Source organism: Oryctolagus cuniculus, chromosome 1, assembly GCF_964237555.1.
Source record: "Oryctolagus cuniculus chromosome 1, mOryCun1.1, whole genome shotgun sequence".
Taxonomy (NCBI): Eukaryota; Metazoa; Chordata; class Mammalia; order Lagomorpha; family Leporidae; genus Oryctolagus; species Oryctolagus cuniculus.
Window position 1 is genome coordinate 157,362,132 of NC_091432.1, and position 25,205 is coordinate 157,387,336.

Genomic DNA, 25,205 nt, shown 5'->3' on the forward strand with positions numbered 1-25,205 from the left:
ACATAGGTTTGCACATAATTCAAAAATAGCCTTGACTAAAGCCACATATACTTACAGCTACATATACATGCGCATTGCTTGTCTATAGGCATACATATGCGCACATACATACATGAGTGCACATCAATAAACAATTTTTAAAATAAATATCACATAGATATCTTGTACAAATTACTCAAAAGCCATAACCTAGAAAAGCAGGCCCTGGCACATTGGTATCTGAGTCTCATGCTCATCCTGTCTTTGTTCACGACTCTCTAATCAGTTCAGCTCTCTAAGTCCCTCACCCAGACTTGATCCCATCATCTGTCAGTTATAAATCATTGTAATACCTTAGCCATATAAAATACTTTTCTTCCAAGAAGATCAAAGCAAATGAAAGCTCCTTTTATTTAACTCCCCTTATTGCTCCAGTGACAGCTATGTGTCAAGTAAATTATTCACATCTGATAACTGAGAAAACCAGAGAAGAAGGCGACAAGCCTCAGAAGGGAGCCCAGTGAGACAGTACTGGAGCAACGTCCAGGACTCTGCTTCTCTCTCACTGTGTGTTCCCTACTGCCTCTCTACACCCTGCTTTGATAAAGATAATATGTGCTTTCCTCATTTAAACATATTATTTTATAAACCTATAATGGCTATCTTAAAAATAAATATGAAGTATAAAGGTTTGTTGATCATTTCATCTAAATAATAACAAAATGGATTTTCCCAATAAATGGTGACTTTTGTCGTATCTGAAAAAATAATCTCCACTATTCAGTACCTCCTAAAGCATCAATTTTCTATCTCCAGTCACAAAACAATGGGCTTGAGCACAAAAGCTCCATAGGCCATTTGGTTTCTGTAGATAAATGGTATCAGATCTTTATACTCCTTAAAATAATGAAATTACCAGTGGTGAGGAGCTTGTGCAAGGGGAGCCTAATCATTTCCTTGTTCTCTCCTTATACCATCGCATGGTACCCCTTGCCCCAACTCCCTCACCAGCTTCCAGGGAGTTAGAAGAAGAGTGTCTGGTTTGACCTGAAGATCATCAAACGACAGCTATTTTGCTTCTGCAGCTCTGGAAAGTAAGTAAATATCCGTGCTCCTGAGAAATATCCAGTCACTTTCTAAAGTCCTCGTCAGACTAATAAGAAGCAAACCTGGTCATTGTCTGAAGAACGAGTACATAGAAACTGACAATGCAGAGATTTGTGTAAGGGGTATGCTCATAAGAGACTGGAAAAGATTTATAGATTTTTCTAGGAATTTCAATACGAACAATAGTGGAATAAATTGTTGCAAAACTACAAGTGAAAACAACCAGGACAGCAATGACAATAGCTTTTCTTAGACTAAAAATGAATTTCTAGGCCAATTTGTTTTCCTAATTCTGAAAGAACACAATGGACAATGCAGCATATGTCTGCACAAATGGCATCCATGAAGCCTGAGGGATTCATGACTCTGTGTGTAAAAGCCACTGATGTATGGTAATGGTTTCTTATTACTCTGAGTGCTATTTTGCCAAAACTGTCTGCCATGACAGTAAATCCCCCTCCAGGAAAGGGAAGATCTGAAACCTAAGGAGTTGTTCCCTGTTACTCTCTGTCAGTCATCACTCCTTAGGCCACCTTGACTTGTATCCCTGCTTGGAGAATAATGGATTCATTTCACTCCTTAATGACTCTTTGGACATATAAGCCATACTTGCAAACCTTAGATGCCAATTGAGATGTCAGCATCACTTGTTGGAGTCCCTAGATTTGAGTCCTGGTTCAACTCCTGATTCCAGATTCCTGCTAATTCACAACCTGGCAGGTAGCATTTGATGGGACAGGTAGTTGCATCCATATCACCCATATGGGAGACCTGGATTGAGTTCCAGGCTCCTGGCTGCGGTCTGCCCCAGCCCAAGCTGTAGCAGGTACTTAGTGAATGAACCAACAGCTGGAAGTCTCTTCTTTGTCTCTTTCTATCTGACTTTCAAATAAAATGAATACGGATATACATTTTTAAAAATTAAAAAACTGACATCAGAAGAAATTGTCTTTTTATACTATTTTTCTCACACTGATCCATCTAATGAGCTGCAGGAATTTGAAAAGTCCTGCAGCAAGATAATGGAGCCCTTGAGGGCAGTCTTTATATTACTAAACAAGTAATATTATTTTCACATTTGCCAGGAAGTTTAGTCTCTGTCAGTACTCACAGGTTTGATAATTCAGGCCAGCTAGGGTTGAAAGATTTTAGTAATACACAGAGTTTGCCCCAAAACTAAAGCTATGCTGGTACGTGTGACTAGGACAATGGTATGGTTTAGCACAATACTGTATTAGACACATATCCCCAAGATAAAGCAGCTCAATTATAACTGCTTATGGGTTGGGGTTCTCTTAGTTAAGAGTGACAGATTTCTAAGACACATGGTCCCCAGCTGAATTGGATGCTATGATTCAATTTTTAAACTCAAAAACGATTTCCACTGTATCAACTCATCTTAACCTGTCAGGGTTTATAATGAGAATGCTTTCTTTTCATAAAAGATATGACAGTCTTTTGCACATCACAAGAAATAATTCTGATGGGTAAATGGCCCTGTGAAAAAGTAGTGAAATAAAGATATTTTTAACTTGACCCTCCTAAAACATGTGTTTCATCTTTTTAAACTACTGGATTTGGTAAGATGTTATTTTTAAATAGCTATAAGTTATATTTTAAATATATTTAGCCATGACAATAAACTAAATGAATTTATTAGAAAGGACTTATGTTAATTTATATTATAATTAACAGATGGTAATGTGATCATTAATATTTCACCACTAAAATATGGTGTCACAAGACATAAAAATATAGGAGCTGGGGCTGGTACTGTGGTGTAGTGGGTAAAGCTGCCACCTCCAGTGCTGGAAACCCATATGGGAGCCGGTTCGAGTCCCGGCTGTTCCACTTCCAGTCCAGCTCTCTGCTATGGCCTAGGAAAGCAGTAGAAGATGGCCCAAGTCCTTGGGCTCCTGCACGCGCATGGGAGACCTGGAAGAAGCCCCTGGTTCCTGGCTTTGGATCAGCGCAACTCCAGCCGTTGCAGCCAATAGGGGAGTGAACCAGCAGAATGGAAGACCTCTCTCTCTCTCTCTACCTCTCCTCTCTCTGTGTAACTCTGACTTTCAAATCAATAAATCTTTAAAAAATATATAGGAGCTGGCATTGTGACACAGCAGGTAAAGCCTCCATCTGCAATGTCAGCATTCCCAGTGGGTGCCGATTCATGTCCTGGCTGCTCCACTTCTGATCCAGCTTCCTGCTAATGGCCTGAGAAAAGCAGTAGAAGATGGCCCAAGTGCTTGGGCCCCAGGTACCCACATTGGAGACCTGGAAGACGCTCCTGGCTTTGGCCTAGCCTGGTGCTGCCCATCTGAGGAGTGAACCATCAGGTGGAAGATCTCTCTCTGCCTCTCTCTCTCTCTCTGGAGTTCTTTCAAAAATACATATAATTAATTTTTTAAAAAGTTATGAAAATATAGTGTTCAAATAAATGTACTAAATAGAAACATAAGTTCTCATCATTTGATGAAGGAGTGGTCCGCTGAACAGAAGAAAACTTTGAGGATCAAACTTCATTTGCTAAAGCAAATGTTAACCAAAATGACATACATTTTGGTCTCCTCTGATACCAGACACTATAGCGCTTTATGCAGTCATGACCTTGGAGGTTTTTCAATGAGTGATAAACTGTCCAGCAGCAGGCTTACCAGATCATGCCTTGGTTGAAGATCAGAGCGAGGACATTGCCACTGATGTCAAATTCAGTGTATGAAGGCTAGAGGAGACACAGATGTTCATTGAGTTAGCAGCTCAAATGGGAAAACTGAGAGCCAGGTGGTTCTGCATAAGCATGACTAGGCTCTCAACTACTTTCCTTCAGCAATAATAGCAAATAATCAGGATAACAATAATCAGAGATAAATAAAATAAGAAATAATCCTTCTGACAGAGTAAGACTAATTAAAAATGCTGTCATTCAATGCCGTGAAAGTATAGCAAGACACCCTCCAACATACTGCTGGTGAAAGCAAAAACTATAACAACCTTTCAGAAAAACAATCTCATGATACATATTAAAAACTTAAAAAATGTCATTCTCTTTGTCTACTTCTAGGATCTTGTGCTAATAAAGTCATCTGTAGTGGTGACAAGTTTTATCAAGAAAGCATGAAATCTTCTAAGTATACAACATTGTCTTAGGAAAAGCAACATACCTATCCAATGAATATACAGCAGCCAATTATGATCATTTTAGAAGATTATACACATGAATGAAAACTATGCTGTAACAATAAACAAAACATAAAATTTTACATTCATTATTCTAATCAGCTATATATGATTATATGTATCGAGAAAAGCCTGGGAAGTTCAGCAAAATTGTAGTATACAGGTGGGTGATAGATTATGGTTTTTAGCTTCTTTCTGTAAGCTTTGTATATTTAAAAAATTTGTTTCAACAAGAAAATGAATTTTATAATAAAAGAAATATAGGAAAAAATAACAAAAGTTTAAGAAGTTATTCAACACAATGCCCAGTCTTCATGTCTCTGAGAATACTATTGTGTTCATGAAAGCAGCTGAAGTTTGTTGTTTATGCAGAGGCACAAAACACGCATTTCTCTGAAATGGGCATCCTTGCTGGGATGGCTTAACGAAGTCTTCTTGGTGACACCTTTTCATCCTAACAGAAAAGCCTCTTATCAAAGAAGTTAATGATAATTAAAAATACAATGAAATAAGCTTCTACTTAATTTGTAATAGAGAATTCAGAGACTGACTGGTAAGAGAGTAAGAGAGCAGCAAATATGAAACGAGAGGATCAAGAAGACCATGAAAGAGAAACCAAGAGTGTGGCAAGTCCTAGCACTGCCCCAGGTCCTTATAACTGAAGGTATGCCTCAGACTCTAAATTGTTATCCCGTATTAGCGCCTGCCTCCAACACATGCGCACACACACACACACAAGATGATCCAAAAGAGTCCATGTTCTTCCCAAACCCAAGAAACCCAGATAACATTTAGTAGGAGATGGAGTAGCTCTCTGATTTGAATCTCCAATATCTCTTTGCATCAAGAGTTTCATGAGTTCAGGCCTCAACTTCATCACTTTCCCTCAAGACAGCAGTATTCTCCAATACTGCTAAACACATGGGCAATCTACCTTGTCACAGATGCAGGGAATAAACAGAAAATATGGCATACCAAGAATTGCCAAGTCCCCAAATAACATTAAAAATGAAATAATAAATAGCCCTGTATGTTAATAAGACAAAGATGACTTGGATAATTTCAACATAAATTAATTCCAGATAGTAAAGTATACATACAATGTGTTTCACTAGCTTACAGATTCTCTAGAAGTATAATGTTAACAAGATGCAAAAAGGTTTGGTTGACAGTTTTTGCTCTGAAATAAACCATGAAAAAATGTGTCCTCCAAGGAGAAAAATAAATTGCTTCTCATAAGGAGAACATGAACTCTTTCTCCTTCCATAGGAGCACTGTTCCATGGATCATCGACATGTTTCTTTCCAGAGCCCTGTGTTATCACAGAGCACATTTGAACAGTGTTCCATGAGGTGGCCTGTGCCATCTGCGGTCTTGGGACAGCTTTTCTGTGTGAATTCAAGACTCAAAACTTCCATCTTGGCCTCTTTAGAATGGTATCATGATGTAGCCTAGTAAACTACTGAACATGGCATGCACTCAAACTTTTAGAAGTCTGTTTACTCTCTCACAAGCAAGTAAACCTCTTAAATGTCATATTAAATGAGATATTTTTGCAACTAGTGGACCTGAAAAGGACACACTGCCAATCCCTGTCTTCAAACTATGTTTATGGCAGGGGCAGTAGAGGAAAGCCCCGATGTCTAGATGGGCCTGATACAGAGAGAAGATGGAATCCCTACTCTATCAGGTAGTTTGGTGGTCCTGACACTTGACTGAGAATCAAGTCTGAATCTTAGACATTCATTTACCACTTCCTGGTTGGGTGAGTCGGACTCATCACTTATCTAATTAAGTCTTAGTTTCCTCAGAGATCAGGGGGTCTACAAATTACGTTTCATGAGCTAAACCTGGACTGCCATTGGGTTTTGTAAATAAATGTTCATTGGAATACAGCTATATTCATTCTTTATGTATTGGACAAAAATAATAGAGTTTAGTAACTACAACAGAGACTATATGGCTTTAAAAATTAAAACTCTCTTAGCATTCAAGCTAGCAGTTAGGATGCTCACATTCCACATCAGAGTGCCTTGATTCAACTTCAACTTCTTGCCAATGCAGACCCTGGGAGGCAGCAGTGATGACTCAAGTGATTAGGTTTCTGCCACCTACATGGGGCACCTGGATTGAGTTCTTGGCTTCTGGCTCCAATACTGACCCAGTCCAGACTGTTAAGGCATTTGAGAAGTGACCCTAGGTATGGAGATGCTCTCTCTATTTCTGCCTCTCTAATAAATAAAAAAAAGATTTAAATTTTAAAGTAAAAAAAAACTTAAACAAATAAATAATAATTTTAAAGAAAATAAAATACTAATTATAAGGCCCAAGATAGAAAATGTCTGCCAACCCATGAACCAAATAATTTCCAATATTCCTTTTTAATCTGAAAATCTATTATTTGTTGAATATAAGATCCAGCTATTAAAGAAGTGTTTCTCTCCAAACACTAGAATTAAATTCCTTTATGCATTAAAAATAGAAACTTCCATTCTAAAAATTAAATATTGGGGTCAGCATTGTGGCATTGAGGATTAAGTCATTTCTTGTGATGCTGGCATCCCATATCAGAGTGCCAGTTCAAGTTTCAGCTGCTCTGCTTCCAATCCAGCTAGTGTGCCTGAGAAGGTAGCAGAGGATGGCCCAAGCGCTTGAGCCCCTGCCACTCATGTGAGAGACCAGGATGGAGTTCCTAGCTCCTGGTTTTAGCCTAGCCCAGACTTGATTCTTATGGCCATTTGGAGAGAAGTCTCTCATTGCAATAAGTTACCTGAGTTTCTTCAAACAAATCCCATGTACCACCAGTTGAAAAAGTACTTATAGAGTTGTAGGCTGGTGTGACTTGTGGTTTTGGAGCAGTGGTCCTCAAATGAGGTTCCCAGACAAGTCAGAAAGCGTCATCTGGAAATTTGCTAGAGGAGCATTCTCAGGTCCTCCTTCCAGATCTTCTGAATCTGAAAGCTATATTTTCTGAGGCCCTTCAGGAGACTAGGATATGCATTCAAATTTGAGAACCACAATCTAAGACAAACCCTATATTCATCTACTAAGATGATTCAGCACATAGAGATCCACACTTCAACTTGAGTTGAAGACGGGATCCTGTTAATAGCAGACAGCTCTGTCCACATACTCAAGTGCAACGTCAAGCATAGTCTGTTCCTGTTCACATGTTCTCACCCCATTATGGAATGTCCATGACTTCTTATTGACTTTTTCATACTATTTTCCTGAGCTGCTACACACTCCCAGCTAGAAAACAACCGTTCATCTGTCAATTCGATGTCCCAGCTCATCCTGCCAACTTCATTCCACTGCAAGTAAGCCATATGAGCTGAGAAGTATCTCAAACTGCAAATGCTGTAGGTCTGGCTCATGAATAATGCACACTTGATCAGAGGCCTTGAAATTTCTAGGGTTATGCATTACAATGAAAGTTCAATATTATGGGAGTCTGATTATTGGCTATGAAGTTGATTGGAAATGGTTTTTTTTTTTTTAACTTTTATTTAATGAATATAAATTTCCAAAGTACGACTTACGGGTTACAATGGCTTCCCCCCCATACTGTCCCTCCCACCCACAACCCTCCCCTTTCCCATTCCCTCTCCCCTTCCATTCACATCAAGATTCATTTTCGATTATCTTAATATACAGAAGATCAGCTTACTATACATTAAGTAAGGATTTCAACAGTTTGCTCCCACACAGAAGCATAAAGTGAAAAATAATAGATGATTTTTTTAAAATGATGATGAAATCAGATCAGACCTATTGTCACAAGACACTCTGGCAAAAAGATCTCTGTGAGTGAGATCCCAGTGGAAAGAACAGGTCTTCAAAGAAGGAGGTACCTTTCTCTGAAGGGAGGAGAGAACCTCCACTTTGACTATGACCTTGGCTAAACAAGATAAGAGTTGGAGAACTCAAGGGGCTTCCATAGCCTTGGAAACTCATGACTGGTGCATAGGGAGATTACTGATGCCATAAACAGGAGTGTCAATTTGTAAAGTCAACAACAGGAGTCACGGTGCACTTACTCCTCATGTAGGATCTCTGTCCTTAATGTGCTGTACATTGAGGCTTAATGCTATAACGAGTACTCAAACAGTATATTTCACTTTGTGTTTCTATGGAAATGGGTTTGAGGACTAACTCTACCAAGGACCAGCTATGCATCTTTGAACAAATTAACATCTCCTAAGCTTCAGATTTTTATAAAGTAGGGATAATAATACCTACTTCACAGAATTGCTAGCATAATTATATGAAATAATATATGTAAAGTATTTCATAGTTTCTGACACATAGTAAGCACTACAAAAAAATATGATACAAAAGAATTTAATATGGTTGGGAATCCACTGCAATGATCTGTCAATTAATGCCTCTTATTTACAAATCCCTTTATGAATCTTGAATCCCTTTATCAGATCTCAAGGAAATTCACCATATTTTCCATTTAAACACATTAAACAAAAATCATCTTAAAATGCAATTGCAAACAACATGCTGACTTTGACTTAACATGCCCTTACTCTATGCTCACATTCAATTCTGTATCTTCTTGGATATTTGTACTTTACCAATAATAGGTAAGAATGATGTCAGTACAAATTAAAGTAAAGACATTCTGTGTTGAAGTATTGGAGAAAACCCAAAGAGCTTAGAAGAGGTCCACCTTGCTGATTCACAGCAGTTGAAATCCCTTCTGGGAGCAAACCATACCACTCCCCATGAGTCAGTGAATTCTTTAGAAAAATTGAGAACTCCCATATTCAGAGAAGCCTTGGATATATTGATTCACATTACAAGCTCTGGATAATTTGCCCATACCAGTAATTTTCCCACATCAGCTCATTTTCATAGGTTTGTTGTGATAATACCTTGGATGTAAATTTACAACTGGAAAATGGATCACTTTTTTAAAAAAAGATTCATTTATTTATTTGAAAGGCAGAGTTAGAGAGAGAGAGAGAGAGAGAGAGAGAGAGTGATCTTCCATCTGCTGGTTCACTCCTCAAATGGATTCAATAGTCAGGGCTGGGCCAGGCCAAAGCCAGGAGCCAGGAGCTTCATCTAGGTCTCTCACATGGGTAGCAGGAGCCCAGGCTTTGGGCTATCTTCCACTACTTTCCTAGGCACATTAGCAGGGAGCTGGATTGGAAGAGGAGCAGCTGAGACTTGAACAGGTGCCCATAGGGGATGCCAGGGCTGCAGGCAGTGGCTTAATCTACTGTGCCACAACACCGGCCCTGAAAAATAGCATCACTTTTAACCTAACATGGATAGAACCAATATATAAATCAATATGTGTAACATAATACTTTTGTCTAGCAGTATACTTCCCCTGACTACATAAATTAGAAACCTCACTTAAATTCACAAACTCAATTTTTCATCCATAAAATGGGCATGATAGTTGGTTATGTCAAAATTTTACCCAATTTTTGTGCTGGATCCTACAGCATTTAGTCTTCTAAAGAGGTTATTATAATAAGGTAAATAGCTTTTTAAATAGGTGAGCAAGTAGAGCAGGTATTTTGCATAACATTTAAGACACCTGCATCCCTTAGCAGGGTGCCTGGATTTGCGCCTTGGCTCTGCTCCTGATTCCAGCTTTCTGCTAATAATGTGTACTCTGTGATGCAACAGTGATGGTTCAAATAGTTGGGTTTCTACTGCCCGTGTGGGAGACTCAAACTGAGTTCTGGTTCCTGGCTTCAGCCTGGCCAAGTCCTGGCTATTGTGGCATTTGGAGAGTAAACAAGCAGATGGGATCTCTCTCTCTCTCAAATAAATACACATATTTTTTTAAAGTATAGTATTAAGTAATCATTAGTAGCATGAGAAACTAGTCACCGTTAAGTGAAAAAAGCAAGTATCAGCCTATCTATTTGTATATATGTAGGCATACATACACAATATTTGCATATAAATATAAGTGATATGAATACTATTTAATTCAAATCCAAGTAATCTCACTATTGATGGAATTATCTGTGGTTTTTATTTTCACATTTAGCTTTACTCTATTTTCCAAATTTTCTAGATAAACTGACATTGTTTGGGAATTTAGGAAAGAAGTAATATGCTTGTTTTTTGGTTGGTGGTAGAAATGGCCACATTTTTGTTCTTCATTTCTGGAAGAATTCTCAATTATCTCCTTTGCTCATGTCAGATTTTCCTTCCTTTTATGACAAATATTTTCTAGACACATTCATCAATCAACAAATCTAGAGGAATAGCAGCAAAATATCCGGAGCAGCCTCTTTGCCCCCAAAACGATCCTATTTTAGATTTCTGCGTCTACACCTTTCCTGGCCATACTTTGCAGCTCAGGGGCCTATCTTATTCTCAGCCCTCCACAAGAAACACCTTCTACTTCTTGAAATCTTGATCCTCCCTCAAGACCAGGCTCAAATGCTTCCCTCCTGCTGCCAATGTCTACATTTTTCAAAGGCCCATACCAGCTGATTCTGCCCATGGCATTTACCTTTCATGCCCTTTACTGTTATTGGAATCTTGCCAAAGACTAGTGAAGAACTTGAGAAACTGGAGAATGAGTATCCCCTCTGCAAAGGATAGCTCTTGCCTTTCTCCCTAGGAGTAATGTTGGGCCTTCTAATATATCAAGAAAAGCAACAAATTCTTATACAATTATGTAAAAGCTCCCAGGTTTTAAATAATATATCTTTAAAGAACACATTGTCTAGACCAAACCAAAAACAAACAAACAAAAAACCCACTCTATTGACTGAATCTTGCTCTGCACTCCCTTATAACCTAGCTGAGAGGTTTGCTCAGAATGATCTGCACCTAATATGCACTCAACTGTGGAAGCCACCCACTTGATGGGTCCTTCATAATGGGATTCACATCAAAGATCCAGCATCCAACGTTAATGTTTCAGCAGTTGTTTTGATTCTGAGTTTTTTTCCAAAGAGCCTTCCGAAGGTAGTATAGAGAATTTTTTTCTCTATGACCTAAAACAAGAACTTGTTTCCTGTACTTAGTACTAACCCACGAGCACTGTCAGCACTCAATAAATAATAAATCATAGTCATTTAATTACAGCTTTTATGCATCCAGGTCATGTTATATTGACTTCATATTTGTAGTCAAATATTCTACCACTTAAGAGGAAAACAGCAAGGAATACAAGGCAAGCAAAAGTCAAGCAATGGTCTAAGAAAGAAATGGCAATTTTTATGTCTGCCTCAGAAGAGCTGAATCAGGCAAAGAAAATAGAAATGAAACCCTGCCAGCTGAATACCTCATAGCAAGGAATGGGAAAGCAACATTATAGCATTATAGCATCCTGGATCTATAGCATTACCTCACCGTTGTTCACCAAAGAGCATTACCTAACTGCTTTTGGCTCATTTGAGGAGGCACTTTCAGTGAGGGTGATAGAGATGACCTAATATAGGCATCATCCTTAGTTAGATGGTCATAGACTTCAGCTTGAAGTCTTGAAAACACCTTGAAGGCAACACTTGTCTTCAGACAAAAGAGCATGGGATAGAAGGGAAATCAACTATAAGGGATATTCTTACAATGGCGAAAAAAGTACCACTGTTGACTCAAGAATACAGTGCTAGAACTGACTCTCTGGATCACCCCTGGAAGGAGACAGAGTTCTGTCAACAGACAGTGCTGCCTTGATGGTGTTAAAATGTGAAGGGTCTGTACGTTGTGATTTAATGCTATAACTAGTACTCAAACAGTATTTTTCACTTTGTGTTTCTGTGTGGGTGCAAACTGCTGAAATCTTTACTTAATATATACTAAATTGATCTTCTGTATATAAAGAGAATTGCAAATGAATCTTGATGTAAATGGAGAGGGAGTGGGAGATGGGAGGGAAGTTATGGGGGGAGGGGGAAGCCATTGTAATCCATAAGCTGTACTTTAGAAATTATAATCATTAAATAAAAGTTAAAAAAAATAAAATAACATGTGAAGGTTCAACATTCAATCAACCAGTCAACATGTCATGTGACTGGCATCAAATAACAGAGGTCAGAGGCCTCTGTTCACATAGAACTTTCCTTCTAACAGAGTATAAAATAATAAGCACCATTTCTAAAATAAGATGTCAAATAGTTGTACATCTTATGAACAAAACAGAATGTTTAAACAGAGAATGGCTTATGGGCTACAAGCATTGGGGAGCCTCAGGGTGGAATCAGTCATGCCAAGTTCTAGGCCAGCAGCACCCCTTGGGAGAGAAATGGCTAAGATCATCTTACCTTTGAGTTTAAAACAGAAGTCCAGGTCTATAGACTTTACAAAAAAAAACTGCAAAAGTGCTAGTGGATGCTCTCAAAGAGAAAGAAAAGCATCAGACCATATAGGGTATTGGTGGTCCCTGGAAGTGATTCGGAAGCCACTGGAAGATTTTAAGCAAATGAGTACAATCAATCCCCTAGATCATATTCCTTGGGATGACTGGAGCCAATCTCATTTGCAAAAGAAGGACAGGGCAGTGTGGTGATGCGGTAGAGCTCACAGTAACATGCGCTCTGCTGCTGCTCTCAAACTTTGTGAGAGGTTGTAGGGTGCAGCACAAAGGAACAGTAAGTGATGGGGGCTGGCATTATAACATAGCGGGTAAAAGCTGCTGCCTGCAGTGTCAGTATCCCATATGGGCACCAGTTCATATCCTAGCTGCACCACTTTCAATCCAGCTCCTGCTGATGGCTGGGAAAGCAGCAGAAGATGGTCCAAGTGCTTGGGCCCTTACCCACATGGGAGACCTGTAAGAGGCTTCTGGCTCCTGGCTCTTGGGCCAGCCCCACTCATTACAGCCATCTGGGGAGTGATGGAAGATCTCTCCCTCTATGTAACGCTTTCAAATAAATAAATAAGTCTTTTTTAACAGATTTATTTATTTATTTGAGAGGAAGAGTTATAGAGAGAGGGAGAGATAGAGAGAAGTCTTCCATCTGCTGGACTCCCCAAAAGCCCGCAACTACCAGAGCTGCACCGATCGGAAGCCAGGAGCCAGGAGCTTCTTCTAGGTCTCCCACGTGGGTGCAGGGGCCCCAGCACTTGGGCTATTTTCTACTGCTTTTTACAGGCCATTAGCAGAGAGCTGGATCTGAAGAGGAGCAGCAGAAAACAAACCGGTGTCCATATAGGATGCTGGCACTGCAGGCGGAGATTCAACTTACTACGCCACAGCGCTGGCCCCAATAAGTAAGTCTTTAATAAAAAGAAAAGCAAGTGATTAATTCAGTGCTGGTGGAATTCACAGAAGCCTGAACCATTGTTTCAGGAATAGAAGCCACTCTTGTAAGACTCAGGCTCCCACTACTTGCCAGAGCCCTTTCAGTCAACCTGGCCTTCCTTGAAATTTCCACGGTCCCTTCCTCATGCCTCTGTCAAGTTCTTGTTAGTCTGAAGGCTTTATAAAATAATCATCATATTTACCAAGTCATTTCATCCCCTAGTCTACTGCACAGTGACTGGCATATGATAGTTTCTCAAGAGTTTAGTGGAATTCAAAGAATACACAATTGATACCTCCCATCCAGCCCACATCTAGAAATTCCAGCAAGCTCATCGGGTCAACCTATAAGATCGAGATTTACTGAGCCCAACATTTTCAATGACAGGTTGAAATTATCCATCCTGTGCTAATTTTACTAGAATATTTTAAGTTGTGATACTCATGTCTGACCTCTTCTGAATTACTGGTTTTTATTTATTGGTATCTAAAACAAAGATCCCACCCACTCAGTTTGAGAGTATCCTTTTTCTTGCAAAGTGAGTATAAACGTTGAATCACAGGGGAAAAGTTTAAAAGGAGAAAAATTAATATCATACTTACATATCCATATTCCAAATCCCAGCACCAGCAGTAATTGCAAAATCTCACAAAACATGCCCTGAGAAAGTCCCCGATGAGGATGGTGACGTAAGTGGTCAGGACATCAGAAACTGTCAGTCGCACAAATTCCTATTGACATATTATGTGAATTAAAACACACATTTCTGTTTTCAAATTGTCTTACTGTTGTCAATAGATCTGTCACGTGTCTAACAACATTTTGGCTTAAAGACTAGAATTACTGGTAGAAGAAAAAAACAAAAAGGCATACCTAGTAAATGAAAAATGCTTCACGCCTGTTTTATTATTGTGAAAGTAATTACTAATCATTTCCAAACCACTGTATCAAAATCTTCTCACTCAGAAACGTTTACAAGCATGACACAGTTTTTTTTTTTTTAAGGCAGTATTAACATACAGAAATTACCTAACAGTGAATCGTATATTTTAAATGAGTGAAATGTTATGGTGTGTGAGTGACATCTCAGTAACTTGTCCTAACAGTTCTAAAATTCAGGGCAAGCCTTTGGCCTAGCAGTTAAGATGCCCTCACCCCATACCAGGGTCCTTGGGCTCCATACCTGGCTGCTACGTCTGCTTCCTGAAGATTCAGACCTTCGGAGGCACTAGTGATGGTGTCAGTGATTGGTCCCTCCAGTGAAAACTCCATTACATTCCAGGCTTCCAGCTTTGGCCTGGTCCACTCATGGACATTTGAGGAGTGAACTGATGCATTGGAGTGTGCTCTCGCTCTCTCTCAAAAATTTGTACAGTGTTAAATTCTACAACTTAATGGGAAAAAATAAGTTTTTTTTTAAAAAATTTCAAAAGGGGGTACATGGTATGAACCCTTGTGTTAAGAAAACACTCTGTGTATGTGTGTGTATATATATGTATGTGTGTGTATGCATAATATGCATATGAAAGGTCTAGGAAATTAGAGACTGATTATTTGAGTGATGTGGCCTTGAATTTATGTGCAAGGTGTGTGTGGTTTGAGTTAAAAGTTTGCTATTTCCTCATAGACATATCATAACAATAGTAAATGAATATAAGAATAGACATACAAATGCAATTCAAAAACCTCATGGAAATGAATTTAAAAGATAAATTTATTTTGGTGCAAATGAAACTTTGAAATCCATGCATAATACTTTCATAACACACATTTTTCATGGATTTTTGAAAACTGCATACATTTTCATCAATATAGTTCAGTTCTCTTTGCTGTTCTCTTACCAATAACTTGAGCCCTAGGACAGACAACACTGAATATCTAATAAGATACATTTTCCAGAAACATTAGTGTTCTTCCACGATACGAAAAGTCTTCTGGTTTTTATTTCTAGCTCCCTATGAGAAACCTTCAAAATGTTCATGAAAATACTTACTATGAAAAGCTATGTTTGGACTTCAAATATTGTACACCAAAATAACCTGGTCTTTTAATTTCACTTTCCCATTAACTCGCTAAATTCCCTCATGCATACTTGCTCCTCTAATATAGCTGGTGAATTAGCCCAGAGGGCAAAGAATCATTTGTCAAGCAGTGGTTAGGTGAATTTCCAGCTCCTGCTTCCTAAATGCCAGGCAGTCGGGAACCACTTTCATGATCCTTGCAAAGTCCAAATACATCTGAAGTATTAGTCATATGATATTTCTTTTAGCTTATTTGAAGAAAATGACTGCTACTTTGTAAAGAGAATGTGTATAACACCTGCCACAAATAGAAGTTAACTGGAATGTAAATATAATAAAACAAATGAAATATTAAAAACTGAAAAATATAAGCTTTTAAAAGTTGCCTTGGAGCCGGCGCTGTGGTGCAGCAGGTTAAAGCCCTGGCCTGAAGCGCTGGCATCCCATGTGGGTGCCGGTTCTAGTCCCAGTTTCTCCTCTTCCAATCCAACTCTCTTCTATGGCCTGGGAAAGCAGTAGAAGATGGCCCAAGTCCTTGGGCCTCTGCACCCATGTGGGAGACCTGGAAGAGGCTCCTGGCTCTTGGCTTCTGGCTTCGGATCGGCGCAGCTCCGGCCGTTGGCGGCCATCTGGGGAGTGATCCAGCAGATGGAAGACCTCTCTTTCTCTCTCTCTCTCTCTCTCTCTCTCTGCCTCGCCTCTCTGTGTAACTTACTTTCGAGTAAATAAATAATTTTTTTTTAATTTTTTGACAGGCAGAGTGATAGAGAGAGACAGAGAGAAAGGTCTTCCTTTGCCGTTGGTTCACCCTCCAATGGCCGCCGCGGCTGGAGCGCTGCGGCCGGAGCACCACGCTGATCCGATGGCAGGAGCCAGGTGCTTCTCCTGGTCTCCCATGGGGTGCAGGGCCCAAGCACTTGGGCCATCCTCCACTGCACTCCCGGGCCACAGCAGAGAGCTGGCCTGGAAGAGGGGCAACCAGGACAGAATCCGGCACCCCGACCGGGACCAGAACCCGTTGTGCCGGCGCTGCAAGGCAGAGGATTAGTCTAGTGAGCTGCGGCACCGGCCAGTAAATAAATAAATCTTTTTAAAAAAAAAGTTGCCTCCTGAAGTGAAATGGACACTATGAGAAATGGTGACTTGATCAGCATAGCCCTGACTGCTAATGGACAACTTAATACATTATCCCTCATAGTATTTTTTTTTTTGTCTGTTCTACTTAATATGACTGGTTTAATTCTGTAATTATCACACAGTTATTCTTAAGTGTTGAAAATTAACTGAAATGTGATCCCTGTTAAACATAAGAGTGGGAATAAGAGAGGGAAGAGATGTATAATTTGGGGCATGCTCGGGCTGACTTGCCCCAATTGGTAGAGTTGGAAACATACCAGGGGATTCCAATTCAATCCCATCAAGGTGGCATGTGCCAATGCCATCTCACTACTCCAAGTGATCAATTTCAGTTCACAATTGATCATAATGAAAGGACTAAGAGTCAAAGGGAGCACATAAACAAGTCTAGTATCTGCTAACACCAACCGATAGAATAAATAAAGGGGAGAGTGATCCAACATGGGAAGTGAGATACTCAGCAGACTCATAGAATGGCGGATGTCCTAAATAGCACTCTGGCCTCAGAATCAGCCCTAAAGGCACTCGGATCTGGCTGAAAAGCCCATGAGAGTATTTCAGGCATGGAAAGCCAAGACACTCTGGCAAAAAGATCTCTGTGAGTGAGATCCCAGTGGAAAGAACAGGTCTTCAAAGAGGGAGGTGCCTTTCTCTGAAGGGAGGAGAGAACCTCCACTTTGACTATGACCGTGTCTAAACAAGATAAGAGTCGGAGAACTCAAGGGGCTTCCATAGCCTTGGAAACTCATAACTGGTGCATAGGGAGATTACTGATGCCATAAACAGGAGTGTCAATTGGTAAAGTCAACAACAGGAGTCACTGTGCACTTACTCCTCATGTAGGATCTCTGTCCTTAATGTGCTGTACACTGAGGCTTAATGCTATAACGAGTACTCAAACAGTATATTTCACTTTGTGTTTCTATGGGGGTGCAAACGACTGAAATCTTTCCTTAATGTACACTAAACTGATCTTCTGTAAAAAAAAAAAAAAAAAAAAAAAGAAAGAAAGAAATTATCAATTCCCAACTTGACTCTCACTGGGATTAAACATGACAATAGGTCTGATCTGATTTCATCATCATTTAAAAAAAATCATCTATTATTTTTCACTTTATGTTTCTGTGTGGGAGCAAACTGTTGAAATACTTACTTAAGGTATACTAAGCTGATCTTCTGTATATTAAGATAATCGAAAATGAATCTTGATGTGAATGGAAGGGGAGAGGGAGTGGGAAAGGGGAGGGTTGTGGGTGGGAGGGACGGTATGGGGGGGGAAGCCATTGTAACACATGAGTCGTACTTTGGAAATTTATATTCATTAAATAAAAGATAAAAAAAAATAAAGTATATGCTCACAAAAAAAAAAAAAGTTGCCTTAGCGTTAGTTTCCACCAAAAGTGGCACCTGTCCATAGTATATTTTGGAAATGATCTTAAAGAACAGGAATGAGGAGTGGGTATTTAGAGCAGTGGTTTAGATGCTTCTTAGACACCTAGATTGTATATCAGAGTGCCTGGGTTCAGGTCTTGCCTTCACTTCCAATCCAGGTTCCTATTAATGTGCACCCCAGCATGCAGCAGATGATGAAATCAAGTACTCGAGTTTCTGCCACCCACACAGGAGACCAAGGTGGAGTTCCAGGCTCCTGGCTTTGGCCTGGCTGAACCCTGGCTGTTGTGAGCATTTGGAAAATGAATCAATGGTGGCAGACATAGATAAAAATATAGATAGATAGATGGATAGATAGATATAGATTATAGATATAGCTATATAGATATAGATAGGTATATATGCATACACTTATATACACAAATATGTATATATGCTTTTCAAATAAATAAAAATACATCCATTCATGTTGAAAAATAAAACAAGACTGGGAAATAGGGAGAATAAAAAAGGAAAGGAAGAAAAGCCTTCCTCCCAGGATGTATTAACAATTGTCCCTGCAGGAGCAAGTGCGTCTTGGTCCTTCTGATGCTCCATATTTTTTTTTTTTACAGGCAGAGTGGACAGGGAGAGAGAGAGACAGAGAGAAAGGTCTTCCTTCTGTTGGTTCACCCCCCAAATGGCCACTATGGCTGGCATGCTGTGCCGATCTGAAGCCAGAAGCCAGGTGCTTCCTCCTGGTCTCCCATGCGGGTGCAGAGCCCAAGCACTTGGGCCATCCTCCACTGCCTTCCCCGGCCACAGCAGAGAGCTGGACTGGAAGAGGAGCAACTGGGACTAGAACCCAGAGCCCATATGGGATGCCGGCGCAGCAGGCGGAGGATTAACCAAGTGAGCATGGCACTGGCCCCCACATTTTTCCCTTATAGTGCTTTGTTGCCACAGTATATTTGCAATTTTTGTGTATTTATTTAATTAATAGCTCACCCCAGCCTCCAATAGACTAATTTTTACAAGAACAGAGAACTGGTAAATAGTTGTTTCCCACTGTGTATCTAGCATTTATTTTTTTTTAATTTTTATTTTTTATTTTATTTTATTTATTTATTTATTTATTTTGACAGGCAGAGTGGACAGTGAGAGAGAGAGAGACAGAGAGAAAGGTCTTCCTTTGCTGTTGGTTCACCCTCCAATGGCCGCCGCGGCCAGCACGCTGTGGCCAGCGCACCGCGCTGATCCGATGGCAGGAGCCAGGTGCTTCTCCTGGTCTCCCATGGGGTGCAGGGCCCAAGCACTTGGGCCATCCTCCACTGCACTCCCTGGCCACAGCAGAGAGCTGGCCTGGAAGAGGGGCAACCAGGACAGAATCCGGCGCCCCGACCGGGACTAGAACCCGGTGTGCCGGGTGTATCTAGCATTTAACACAATACTTGGCACTTAGCACTCTTTCAATAAACATAGGATAAAGCAGTGTGTGAGAATAGTTTCCTGCAGTTAACTTTGGAATGTAGCTTTTCTCTTCCTTATCCTTTTGCTCCTTTCCATTCCCCAGTCAAGGTTGAGTTCAGATTCTAATAACTAGCACCAATTAGAGGTAGAGCATGATGGACACCTTTTAGTTTTCACTGCTGGGTCAGAAAGACTTCCTCATAGGGCCATCATTGTAGTACAGTGGGTTAAACTGCCATTCATACAACTGCTCCCAATAGCAGAGTGCCCGTTCAACTCATGGCTACTCCACTTCCAATGAAGCTTCCTGATCAGGCACAAGTACTTGGGCCACTACCAACCATGTAAGAGGTAAGGATGGAGTTCCTGGCTTCTGGCTTCAGGTTGGCTCAGCCCTGGCTCAGACCTGGCAAGGAGTGAACCAGTGGATGGAAGATCTCTGTTCCTGCACTTTCTCATTGTCCCTGTCATTCTGTCTCTGTCAAACATATAAATATATCTTTAAGAAAATTAAAAAAAAAAAAAAACAGATTTCCTCAGGTAAGAGAAAATTTCAGAGTGCTTAGGAAGTCATCCATGCCCCCTGAAGTAGCCTCAATCTAATGGTGGAAATTTCATTTTTTCTCAAGCAGTCACCTAACTTTCACATAAAATATCTGAAGAGGATTCAAACGTTATACCACAAATTTCAAATACCTATTCAAACTGTAGGAAGAATAACCTGCTTTAGAGAAACAAGAATTCCAAAAATGGTGGTCCCACCTCTCCTTGGGTACCTTATACAGTTCTATTCCTAGTGTGGTAGATGAGGTGGGAGCCAGACCTCCTATTGAACTCCCACTCTACACTAACAACTTGACACTCATGACATTTAGTTAGAATATCCTGAACCTCATTATCAATAAACTTAAGGGAATCATTAATAAGTAAAAGGGGCCGGCGCTGAGGTTCAACAGGCTAATCCTCCGCCTGGGGCACTGGCACACCTGGTTCTAGTCCCAGTCTGGGCACCTGATTCTGTCCCGGTTGCCCCTCTTCCAGTCCAGCTCTCTGCTGTGGCCCAGGAGTGAAGTGGAGGATGGCCCAGGTCCTTGGGCCCTGCACCCGCATGAGAGACCAGGAGAAGCACCTGGCTCCTGGCTTCGGATCAGCGTGGTGCACCGGCCGCAGCGCGCCGGCCGCAGTGGCCATTGGAGGGTGAACCAACGGTAAAGGAAGACCTTTCTCTCTGTCTCTCTCTCTCTCACTGTCCACTCTGCCTGTCAAAAAATAAGTAAAGGGAAAGCAACAGTCAAGAGCATCACACAGGTCACTGGCTGCAGATGCCCCAAGGCAGGAGCTTAGAGAGTGTGCTGAAACTATAATTATGTTGCTGTGGGACTATTCAGCATGGAGAACGAGGACACAAACTCTGCGACCAGACTGTAGATTAAATTTAGGTTCCTGTCACTGATTTCCTGTGAGTCATGAGCAAATCCCTTTCTCCTCATCCATAAAATGGGAATGATAATATAACATCTCAGAACACAATTTTAAAATTCAAGGAGGCAATGCTTTGCATATCAAAAGTATTCAATAAATGTTAGCACTGCCTTCTCCCCTTCTCCCAAAATGTAAATTTTGGTATTCAGCTATGGTAGATGGCCCCCAGCAATGGCTCTGCTGCCTGTCTACCAAATGCCAGTGGAGAGAAGACCAAATGACTACTTAGGAACCTCTGCAGAGGCAAAGGAACAGCCCAATTATCTTATATTCAGAACAAAGAGAGCTTTGAGTCCCAAAGCATCCTTAACAAGACACAAAGCAGAGGGCATCCATGGAGAAGAGGAAGCATCCAGAATGTTCTCATAGAACAACAGATGAGCCTTTAGGGTACGTCCTCAACATTATCCACCAAGCAGCTGCCTTTATTATTTCTTCTGGAGTCATTGTTTTTAACTGACTAAAGGACATAAATGGTTCCAGATGCAAGGATATGGATATTGATCTCTTAAAGGCAGCCTCGCCAGCACTAGGAATTGTTATGCTTAGGGTGTTCTCTGGGTTCCCACAGATTCCACCTGCCTCATCAATATTCCACTCAGAACTGCTCTCCTTCCCCAGGGCCAGCTCCTAGACTTTCCACACATGCTTAAGGCTCTTTTGGAAAAAGGAAGGTGGAAAAGAAAGGGGGAAAATCCAGCTACAAATGTCAGGAAGGAAAGATGATGAAGCAAGGAAACTCACTACAGATAGGATTTGGAAAACAAACAAACAAACAAACAAAACATGGCTCAAGGGGGCAAGAGAAAGAAAGGAATGTTTTTTCCTTTAAGTCGGGTCATGTCAGACTATCACAGAATCTTCTGAATCACAAACACAACTGCATTGTGGTCAGCGTTCCTACAGAGTGAATCCATGCCCCTCTCCCAGAAATGGCCAGCTTGGATTTTTTTTCTTCTTCTTCTTTTTTAGCATGTAATTCTATGAATCCTGTTCAACATGTGTTCATCTGTCACAGGGTAGGTTTTTTGGCCCTTATGCCAGTCTGAATTCTAGGATGTACAGGAGAGAAAGTCTCAAATTCACTGAACTCATGAAAAATGCACTATTCTTTCAACTTCTCAAAATTTGTGAGGAGTGGGGAAACAACATGTATGTGATAAAAACAGACTCCTATTAAGGATCATGACTACACTGTACTTCAAAGAGCCTGAAACACAGAAACCCATGCACACTGTGTACGCACTTCCTATTGCTACTGTTAACCACGGCCACACATTTAATGGCTTAAAGCAGTACAAATTTATTTCTTATGGTTCCAGAAGTCAGAAGTCTAAAATCAAAGTTTAGACACGGTGGGGGAAGATCTATTTTCTTATCTTTTCCAACTTCTAGAGGCCACCTGTATCCTTCTGCTCTGAACATCCTTCCTCCATCTTCAAAGCACATCACTAAGATCTCTGGCGTCACATTTCAATTTTCGGTTTGTCATTTGTGTCGCCCACTTCTGAATATTCTTGCGCTTTCATGAGGCCCTGATAACATAATTGAAGATAAAATATTTCTACCCCAAGGTCATTAGCTTACTCACATCTGCAAAGTCTATCTTGCCATGTTAAGTCACATGACCATAGGTTCCAGCAATTAGGACACAACTTAGGGGGACCTTATTTTGTCTATCATACCCTGATCACACGCTTCTCTGTACTATGTGCAGACAACTTTGATTTCATTTAATTCATTATTTCATATATAATATGTACCTGTAAACATGTATAAGTACATGTATGAAAATCAAATATTTAACAACATAATAAGAAAGGGAGAGCTTAATCTGGTCCCTGAAAACTTAAAAAGAGAGAAAATAGAATCTGTAGTTATATCATATTTTCTGTACTTACTTTTCAATTATTTAAGTCTAGAATTAAATACACTAACTTTTTTTCTCCCTACAATTGATTGGCTAAATCTCGTAAGCATCTGATTGAGACTAAAGATATCTACTGATAAATTAAATTATACATTAAATTAATTTTATAATGCTAATTTTATTTTTCAATTTTCCTTTTATGTAAAAGTACTTAAAAGACTATACAAATAATTTTATAGAGTCTATTACTGCTGAAAATTGAAGTACTAATAAAACAAAACTGATATGTTTTAAAATTTCTGTTCTCCATAGTGGATTAAAGCCCAAAATCAGTGTATGAAATGCACATTAGGAATATCAATTTCGATGAGTTAAAATTATAGGATTTGCTGGCGCTGCAGCTCACTAGGCTAATCCTCTGCCTTGCGGCGCTGGCACACCAGGTTCTAGTCCTGGTCAGGACACCGGATTCTGTCCCGGTTGCCCCTCTTCCAGGCCAGCTCTCTGCTGTGGCCCGGGAGTGCAGTGGAGGATGGCCCATGTGCTTGGGCCCTGCACCCCATGGGAGACCAGGATAAGTACCTGGCTCCTGCCATCAGATCAGCATGGTGCACCGGCCGCAGCGCTCCAGCCGCGGCGGCCATTGGAGGGTGAACCAACGGCAAAGGAAGACCTTTCTCTCTGTCTCTCTCTCTCTCACTGTCCATTCTGCCTGTCAAAAAATAAATAAAAAAATTATAGGATTTTGTAAATATGATTAGAATCTGCATAGATACAACAGTACTGGGTGCAGGCATTGTGGTGTAGCCCAAATCCCATATTGGAGTGTTGGTTTAAGTTCCAGTTACTTCACTTTTGATCCAGCTTCCTGATAATACCTGGGAGGCAGCAGATGATGGCTGGAGTACTTGGGTCCCTGCTACTCATGTGGGAACCCAGAGGAGTTCCTGACTCCTAGTTTCAGCCTGGCCTAGCCCCATGCTTTTGGGTAGTGAACCAGTAGATAAAAGATCTCTCCTTTTCTCTCTCTCTCTCTCTCTCTTTCTCTCTCTCTCCTCCTTTTCTCTGTCAGTCTATCTTTCAAATAGATGAGATGATAAACAAATCTTAAAAAAAATTACAGTTGCTTAAAAAAAAGAAGAAAGAGAGCTAAAGTAAGTTTTTTGTTGGTTTAGTTTGGTTTATTCTCCCTTATTGGCCAGAAAGTCATAGAAAACATTACTTCTTTTCTGTATCAATAGGTCTAATCTTGGACTGGGTTCGTGCACACATTCATCAGGAAAACAATTTAAAATAGTATTTCCTTGTACTATAAGAGAAATAATTTGACAAAAATTGATATTAGTATGTGTTCTCAAAATAGTCTATTTTTGTTTTGTTTTGTTTTGTTTTGTTTTGTTTTGTAGCAAAGATGGGACATTAAATAGAGTTTAGATACTGCTTGGGCAAAATGTACGTGCTTTATTAGAACACAGATAGTAAACATATCCTCACACTATTTTAAATAATCTGTCCTTTGCATGTAACTATAAAAGGGTCATATAAATAGCACTTACCTCAAGGAATGGATTGCATGAGATTTTATATATATATATATATATATGTATGTATATATATATATGAAATTCAGAGCCAGCATATAGTAAACTAGTAAACATTCAATAAATATTAGCTATGGTTTATTAATAAATAATAAAAAGGTCACACTTGTGGGAGAAATATTGACACTGTTCTTTGTAAGTCCTCTAGTTGCCATGCACTTCTGTTTGAGGCATTACCTGGCCCACCATTGTTTCCCAGCAGGGTCCTCGAGGTACATCTGCAGGGTGAACAAAAAAGGGTGGCCCAGTGCTATTCCCAGAGAGTGATGCGTTGTAGGCCTTGATCATGTTGGCTTCCCATAGGGTAATATTGGCCTTTACTAGCTTCTCCTCTTCAATCTAGAAAGTAAACAAATGGAAATGAAAATGAAGTCAAAATTTTTCAAAGGCATTTCAGACAATCTTGAGACTTAGAATTTAAAAATATGCTTATGACAAAGACAATCCAGACACAAAGTTTACCTTGTTGTTAATCTCATCCATCAAGGCAAGAATAAATACATACAAGTTGCCTAAAAGAAGAGCAAAAATGCGTCCCAATAGCCACTTCAGAGCAATGAGAGGATGATAGTCTTCCAGTTCAGCAAATAAGTCAAACAGTGTTGGGCAGAACATCCCCAGGAGGGACATAACCATGTTCATCTACAGAGACAGAAGCAATGAACCAGGTTAATAGTGCTTAAAAATTGCTATTGTTTTACTCCAGAATTTTGGAAGATCCTCATTGAGGTTCCTTTTATCTTTTCTAAGACTA

General features: G+C 40.1%; 1 protein-coding gene across 1 annotated transcript in view; it reads right to left on the reverse strand.

Annotated features, from left to right (window-relative positions):
* TMC1 (transmembrane channel like 1) overlaps positions 1 to 25,205 on the reverse strand; it is a 205,407-nt gene that overhangs the window by 16,709 nt on the left and 163,493 nt on the right. Inside the window, exons 12-15 of the mRNA XM_051858747.2 lie at positions 24,914 to 25,093; positions 24,629 to 24,790; positions 14,102 to 14,230; positions 3,741 to 3,808 (exon numbers count right to left, since the gene is read on the reverse strand). Of these exons, the coding sequence (XP_051714707.2) occupies positions 3,741 to 3,808; positions 14,102 to 14,230; positions 24,629 to 24,790; positions 24,914 to 25,093 (539 nt within the window). The remainder of the gene's footprint in view (positions 1 to 3,740; positions 3,809 to 14,101; positions 14,231 to 24,628; positions 24,791 to 24,913; positions 25,094 to 25,205) is intronic.